The sequence below is a fragment of the Triticum aestivum genome, chromosome 2B, assembly GCF_018294505.1.
Source record: "Triticum aestivum cultivar Chinese Spring chromosome 2B, IWGSC CS RefSeq v2.1, whole genome shotgun sequence".
In the NCBI taxonomy this organism is placed as follows: Eukaryota; Viridiplantae; Streptophyta; class Magnoliopsida; order Poales; family Poaceae; genus Triticum; species Triticum aestivum.
Genome location: NC_057798.1, coordinates 396,722,818 through 396,730,946, shown reverse-complemented (window position 1 = coordinate 396,730,946; position 8,129 = coordinate 396,722,818). Strand labels below are relative to the sequence as shown.

At 42.1% G+C, this 8,129-nt stretch overlaps 1 protein-coding gene across 1 annotated transcript; it reads right to left on the bottom strand.

Moving 5' to 3' along the window:
- Nucleotides 1-901: 901 nt before the first annotated feature.
- On the bottom strand, nt 902-5,062 carry LOC123045115 (uncharacterized). The gene is made up of 7 exons (XM_044468060.1): nt 4,684-5,062; nt 2,611-4,449; nt 2,423-2,504; nt 2,275-2,341; nt 1,853-2,038; nt 1,692-1,752; nt 902-1,612 (listed from the first exon to the last, which is right to left on the bottom strand). Exons 1-7 carry the CDS (start codon nt 4,880-4,882, stop codon nt 1,437-1,439), a joined length of 2,610 nt encoding a protein of 869 aa, XP_044323995.1. The 5' UTR covers nt 4,883-5,062; the 3' UTR covers nt 902-1,436.
- Between the last annotated feature and the right edge of the window lie 3,067 nt (nt 5,063-8,129).

Below are 8,129 nucleotides of genomic sequence, written 5' to 3'. Positions count from 1 at the left end.
GGCAGAAAAAGCAAGATCTGCCTGCCTGCCTGCCTGATGAGAAGGGAAAGGGAGAGGGAAAGAGAAGCCCTCACGTGCTGCATGAGATGATGGGAACAATTAACCTCCTACAAGAGTCACTTCAAATCTACAGGTGCTTTGTGTATGCCATTCATCTCTGAAAATGATATGCTTGTCCAGAAAATGATGCATCACGTGCGCCTTCATCATGGCGGTCCATGGCTTGATGTTGCCATTGCTCTCAAAGTCTCAAGCAAACAAAGTTAACCATGCACATACGCTAATTTGATGATGCTTGATTTATGCATTTCACTGCAGCCCCAGAGACCAGAGTGCATGGGACCAGCCTAGCCTAGGGATCATCGTATACAAACTTACAAAGTACTCCCTCCGTTCCATAATATAAGAGTGGTTAGGAGTATGTACATAAATGGAGACAAAAGCTCTTCTATTTTTTAGAGAGAGAGACAGAGACAAAAGCTCCGCCATCATCACAACAGTGTGGCAGTTGAAGATTTCAGCTGTGAGCTTGCTTTCGTCGAGTACTTAGCATGCAACTTGTGACTCTGCAACCCGCACTTGACATCAAAGTCATAGGTCAGGATAAGCACTTCGGCACCAGTGCAAGCTGCATGTCATGTCATCACTTACCCCTCCTGCTCCATCCAAGACTACATACACATTCATTCATGCATCTTGGCAACAATGCCAGTTAGTTTCGCACAAGACCGCAAGGCACAATTATTACTAATCACATCTATTTAGACAAAACTGCCACCATATTGACAAAGAAAATATGCTCACAAAATGACAGCATTCGCGAGTGTAAGTGTCTTGCACGCAATGACACACGGTCATTTTCCAGATTTGGACATTTCATTACAAAACAGCAAGACAAATGTTGGGCACAAAGTCGACAAGATTCCAAGTCCCAACATAGAACAACCAACTCCATTTGCAATGATGCTATCTGTTGCCACTCTGGCAAGTATCAACAGCATTGGAGGTACAGTTCAACAAATGTGAAAAGATTACATCACTTACTCAAGAGGAGAAAAATTACAAGCCGGCAAAACTCTTAACATCCTTAAACATACTTGACCAACTTTTTAAAATGCTATCTAACTATTATAACAACACTGTTATCCTTGAAACAGGGGAAAGAATGACTAATGACGCATGCCAACATGTGTAACCAAAGTACATGTGAAGTAATACGTACGACCTTGTGAACACCTAGCCTTGACTACTTCAGGATAATCACAGACCGAAACAACAGAGAGTAAAAGATGTTCAAATCACCAATACCCCCTGTCTACAAGTAGTCATGCCAACTGCCAAGCCAAGAAACAAAACGAACTCCAGAGTCAAAACTCTCTGCCATCCAACACAAGCCCGGCCAAAGCTCTTGCTTACTGTATCAAGGCACAGGACCATCAAGCGGCACACTTCTCTCGCTTCTCCAGTCTGTCACGTATTTTTGCATAGAAATCCCAATTCGGATCACTCTCAGTAATGAAAGGTTGACCAAAAGGGTGCTCCTGAACATAACGCTGAACATCATCTGCAGCAGCAAGGTTCTCTAGATACACACGAAGATCTCCACCTGGTCCTGTTTACGGAACAACATTCAGCATTAATGATTCCACACATGTAAAACAGTAACGCAATCTTAAAATGATGAATCTGACCCAATGAATTATCCGTCCTGTTATGGTAGCTGTAGGGTTGTGGGAAAATGGCAGTGTGTGGCTGCAAAATACAGATGTCAACATAAAATATATGTGAATAGCAACAGATAGGCTTAGCATCAACACATACAACACAATACGAGCAGGGTACAACTCAGTACCGGATTGCACAGAGCCTTGTAAGGGGAATCATCCACAAGCAAAGTATTCGAAGGCGAAAATTCCCCTTGCTCCCACGGAAGATCAGGGTCCTCTTTATTCCACAGTTTCTTTAGTTCCTTCAGTACTAAGGGTTTGCGTTGATTTTCAAGAGTACTACACTTGGTAGTAGTGCAGTGAGATGCATCCTGGGCAGATTAGAACAGTTAATGCATCAGGATTTCAGAGTAACTCCAGAAAGAGAAACAGAAAAAAGTAATCGAAAATAATATAGCAATGCAAATGACATTTTCACACATTTCATGGACTGTGCAAATGCACATCACCTTGGCTTTCTTGCAATTATACTCCAAGTGGAGACCATCAACAACAAAATTGGCCAGAGATTAGAAGTAGCAAGTACACATGCATTTCCATTACTTACCCAGCAGAATAGCAAGTGTCGCCTGAGATCTTTCATAAGGATATCGACAACATCATCCACATTTACTCTGGAGAATTAGAAAATTGGAATTAGCACCGTACGGATAAATCATGTCAAGTGAAGAGGTGTAGGGGAAAAGAATCAGTACTTCATTCTCGACGACCATACCCCTAGCTCAAAGTTCTGGAAGCAAAATCTCAGAAAATCGTCATGGTATGGTCTTATGAAGACTGTTGCAATAGTATGACATTAGCATTTTGATGAGATAGAAATTCCGATCCAGATTGATACCAAAAGGAAAGTGCTGCACAAGGAATATTAAAGAAGTAACTTTACCATATTTGCCTCGAACTTTTGCATGTGCCAAGCGAGAGTCGCGAGAGTTGCGGTGGATTGGAGTGATATCCGCAAGCAGACCATTAAGATCAAGAATAAGAAGTTTTTTCCTCTGAAACCTTACAAGCGATCCTCCTGGTGAGTACATGTCCTGGACAACATTTTTTGCAGTAACCTCAGATTCACATATAGAGTATCCCATACTTCCTGTAACCTTCACGGTACCTGTCCTACACACATCCTTCCTTTCATCTGAGCTGACATCACCCACCGCAGGTGCCTCAGTAACAGCTACTTGAGCCCTCTTCTTCCTTTTCCGTTTCTTCCGCTTAGGCTTCTGAGAGTTTCCGTTATTCTCATTCTTTCCCTCCACCGAATTTTCAGCTATGTTTACCTCAGGACAATCTGGTCCCTTTCCATTTCTGGGACTCATACTGATTTCAGTATCTCCTGGTAGACCTTCCCCTCCTTCGCCTTCTATGTAGCCCTTTTCAATTTTATCCACCACAACACCACTGGTGTCTGGTATAGCAGAAGGGGATTGATCTTGCTTATATTTCTTCTGTTTCTTGAGCTTAGGTTCCTGAGAGAAGTCTTCATTCACTTTATTTTCCTCCACCAAATGCTCAGTTATGTTTGCATTGGGACATTCTGGACCCTCTCCAGGTCTGGGACTCGTAGTGACATCAGCACCTCTGGGTGCAGCTTCCACATTTGTGCTGCCACATCCTGATTTATCTGGCACAACATCACCGGCATCCAACAAGGTAGAAGGGGATTGCTCCTGGTTCTTCTTCTTCCGTTTTTTGAGCTTATTCTTCTTCAACTTTGGTACCCCCTTCTCTGCAATGTTTACCCCAGGACGGTTTGGGTCCTCTCCATCTCTAGGGCTAATACTAGCTTCACCATCCTGTGGTGCACCATCACCATTCATACAGCTACTTCCAGATTCATCTGCCACAACAGCACCAGTATCAAGTACAACAGAAGGGGATCCTTCCTTATTATTCTTTCGTTTCTTGGGCTTACGCTTCTTCTTCACTTGTGTCCCCTTCTCTGCCATGTTCGCCTCTGGACAGCATGGATGCTCTACTGTGCTCATACTAACTTGAGCATCTCCTAAAGCACCATTCCCATCTGTGCCAACATTTCCAGATTTGTCTGCCTCAACAGCACCATCATCAGACACAGCAGCAGGGGATCGCCCCTGCTTATTCTTCTTCCATTTCCTGGGTTCAGGCTTCTTCCTCTCCAGTGTCTCCTTCGCCACAATGTTTACCTCGAGACAGTCTTGACCCTCTCCATTTCTGGGACTTTTACTAATTTCAGAAATTCCTGGAACGCCCTTCCCATCTGTACTGTCATTTTCAGATTTACCAATCACAATGGCAGCATCCACTACAGCAGGAAAGGATGGTTCTTGCTTGTTCTTATTCCGTTTCCCCAGCTTGAGCTTCTTACCCTTCGGTACATCCTGTTCTGCAATGTTTACAGCAGAAAAGCCTAGATCCTCTTCATTTCTGGGACGCCTACCAGCTTCATCATCTCCTGGTACATCTTCCACATTTTTGCAGCCAACTCCGGATTTGTTTACCTCAACAGCAATGTCATCAGACACAGTAAAAGAGGATGGCTCCTGCATAATCTTCTTATTCCTTTTTCTTTTCTTGCAAACTTCAGAGTTTCCTAGAACACCTTCCCCATCAGTGCAGTCATCGCCTGATTTACCCGTGGCGGGAGCATCAGCACCCGATGCAGCAGCACAAGGAGATTGCTCCCTCTTATTCTTCTTTCGTTCGTTGAGCTTAGGCTTCTTTTCCCTGTCCGTTGTCCCCTTCCCTGTAGAAGCCATAAAATCAGTGCGGCTATACATGCTTTCTCCAAGCAACACAAGGAAAGCAAAAACAGATTGGCATAGAAAGTGCAAATCAGGGGCAGGAAGCAAAGCATTCGACTACCAGATGGATAAACCCTAGGCCCTAGCCGCAGCCGCAGCCGCAGCCGCAGCCGCAGCCAGGGACACACGCATTTTCACCATTTCAACGAGACGCGTAGCCGGGCGTAGGTGCGTACCTGCATCGGCGGGATCCAGTGCGTGTACGGTGGCGGAGGCCTCCTGCGCGGCCCTGGCGTCGCCGCCCCGTCGCCTGCTCCTTCTCGGCGTGGCTGAATCAGAAGCGGCAGCGGATGCCGCGGGAGCCTCCTGCTCGGCAGCCTCCTCCGGCGCACCCGTAGCGGCGGCCTCGCCCCGCCGCTTGCCCTTTTTCCCCATCCGATCTAGTTTTTCTGGGACAGGCAGAAGATGGCCGAATACACCGAGCGCATCAGGGCGCAGGCCGCAGAGCCTCCCTGCTGGTGACTGCAAGATAGGGGCAGAGCAGCGCTACGTGGTTTCGGGGGCGGCGGCGGCGTCGTCGCTGCCTGGATTAGGTTTAAGCGACGTGTCGGGTTCGATTTGTTACCCGCGCGCCAACACGCAAAGCCCTGCTATTGAATTGGGCCGTACGAGTTTGGGCTGTACTATGTAAAAAAAACAGAGTTTGGGCTCTACGAATAAACGAAATTGCATCAATTAGTGATCCAATTTGTCTAAAAGAAAGAGTTCGGTCTGTACTATGTATTTGCGTTGGAATTTCCTATATGACGCTCTTTACCTCAAACTGTCGAGGTAACGCCTAAAGCGTACGACTGGGCCGGCCCATCAGAGCTATCTAACGTGTATATAGCATCCGGTTTTGAGAACCTTGTGAAAGGTTTCAGCCCTGGTCTTTATTGGTTTCTGGAACCATCTAGAAGGTTCCTAAACCTTTTTTTTGACTGGTTTTCAGTTTCTTTTTCTTTTTTCTTTCTGTATTTATTTTGTTTGTTTTTATTCCCTTTTTCTTTATGTGCTTGTTCAATATTTCACAACTTCTCAAAAAATATTTGGGACACAGAAAAATGTTCGCATTTTCAAAATTGTTCGCAAATTTTCAAAAAAGTTTGTGTTTTCCAATCTTGTTTGGGAGTTTCAAAAAATGTTCCCTTTAAAATTTGTTCGCAAATTTCAAAAAAAGTTCATGTTTTCAAGTTTTGTTCGGGAGTTTCGGAAAATGTTCAGTTTCAAAAATTGTTTGCGAATTTCAAACAAGGTTCATGTTTTCAAAAAAATTCTGGAGTTTCAAAAAATGGTTGCGTGCAAAAGTTGTTTGTGTTTCCAAATTTTGTTTTGGAATTTGAAAATGTTCCTATTTTTGAAAAGTCATTCCTGTTCAGTTTTTTGGGTAGTTTAAAAAATGTTCCCGATTTAAAAAAATGTTTACTTCTCCAAAATTCATTTGTGTGTTAAAAAAATGTTTGAGTTTTCTCAACATTTGTAACAAATTTTCAAAATGTTCCCATTTGATAAAACATTAACGTTTTGTTTTGAAAAAAAATTGCGTTCAAAATTTTGAAAACATTCGGATCGGCATCTAAGTTTCTTAAGGTTTTGCGCTATAGCGTAATCGAGAAAGCTCGCTAGCTCAACTAGCTAGAATCATATAATCTAAAGCAGTCGGTCTTTGGTTCGAACCTCGGCAAGGCACCCTTTTTCTATTCCAGTGTTATCTACTTGTTGCTAGCGAGATGGGCCGGCCTAGTCGAGAGATCCGTTGTGCGTGCAGTCGAAAGTCTGCCGCAGAGAGCGACACATAGGAGTTCCCATTTGCATTTTTGGAAGGAGGGCGCACATTTTTGAATGAAAAGTCAAAAATGATACATTTTGTGTAAACTTGCAAATGACTTAGTATTTCTCAAAAAGAAAAGAGGCTCTGACTCCATGCCCAGCTATCCCTTTACCTCTTCTTCCATATGCTACATCTCCTATCCAATGACCATTCTAATTAATATAAATGTTCATATTTAGTTTTCCGAGTGGTACTATAATGCCTCTTTTGAATTCACTACAATCCAAACAAGTACCTAAACAACTAAGGAATGTCATGTCGGTACTAAGTAATTTTTTTGAGAAATAGTAAGTCTTTTGTAAGTTTACACAAAATGTATCCTTTTCAACATTTCATTCAAATGTACGTCCTCCTACCCAAATTGTTATAGTTCATATTTTGGTGTACTTCCTTCTAAAATTGTTATTGATTCTACCGGTGCCAACGAATGTTGAGAGAGCATTTTCTGCCATGAGTTTAGTCAAGAGCAAGTTAAGAAATAAGATGGGTGATAGTGTTTTGGATGATTGGCTAGTCACATACATTGAGAGAGATGCTTTCTCCGAGGTGAATGAAGGTGATATAATCGATACCTTCATGGCAATGCAAAAGGAAACATAGTCTTTTTAAATTTCTCTAGGTATGTATTGTCCATGTAGTATGTCCTATGTAGGCTTCTTAATGCAAAACAAAGATTTAATAGAGAATTTTAGTGTGCTTGCAAGACTATATTGATCTATTTCTTTGTAATATTGGTAATTGGTTAGAACGTTCACATGTCATACTGCTTATAAAAAAATTAGCGTGGACCATCCTATTGTCAAATGCTAGCTCCGCCATTGTAATTTGGTGTACTTGCTTCTAAAAATGGTATTGATTCTACCGGTGGCGGCGGCAAATTTGAAGAGCATTTTCTGTCATGAGTTTAGTCAGAGCAAGTTGAGAAATAATATGGGTGATAGTCTTTTGGATGATTGCCTAGTCACATACATTGAGAGGGATGCTTTCTCTGAGGTGAATGAAGGTGATATAATCGATACCTTCATGGCAATGCAAAAGAGTAGGTCAGAAACATAGTCTTTGTGAACTTCTCAAGATATGTACTATGGTTCGTGTAGTATGTACTATGTAGGCTTTTTTATGCAAAACTGAGATTTAATTAAGAATTTTAGTGTGTTTGTAAGACCATATTGATATATTTCTTTGTAATATTTTTAATTAGTTAGGACGTTCACATGTTATATTGCTTGTAAAAAATAGGGTAACCACCCTGTTGTCAAATGCTAGCTCCGCCACTGTATAAGGAGCCACCTGTGATATGCTCTGAGCATTGAAGGCATCAGGAATAACATAAAGCTTTTTAACTCTTACTACTGCCATTCCTATATTTTAGGAACGGAGGATTTAGTTGCAAAGGACCGGTGTATGCTGAAAAATACTCCAAAACTAAAGACAAATAAATAGTTCAAATATTTATTATGGCATTAGAACTATCTCCAAAATGCTTAGACATTTACTGCAAGTTGTATCTTGCCTATAGATTTTGCCTATTCAGATATTTCTATGTTTTTAGAGAGAGTAGATTAGAGATTGGAACCAACAAATGATATAATGAGGTATGCTTTTTACATCAAAAAGATGCTCGATGAAGCAAATTAATACTATATGACTATTCTCACACTTTAGACTTATAGGAACTGGGGGGGGGGGGATCACTTGCTTGGATTATGGTTGGCTGTCACGAAAGAAATTGCACTCACAATACACTTGGGGAAAATGTCCGGAAACAATAGAACATGCTCTTCATATTACTTAGAATATCTTGGTTGCACG

Coding starts and splice junctions, on each gene's coding strand:
- LOC123045115 (XM_044468060.1), bottom strand. CDS start 4,882: ATGGGGAAAAAGGGCAAGCGGCGGGGCGAGGCCGCCGCTACGGGTGCG. Junction 2,342..2,422: donor GTATGGTCGTCGAGAATGAA/GTACTGATTCTT, acceptor CTAATTCTCCAG/AGTAAATGTGGATGATGTTG. Junction 1,753..1,852: donor ACAAGGCTCTGTGCAATCCG/GTACTGAGTTGT, acceptor TGTATTTTGCAG/CCACACACTGCCATTTTCCC.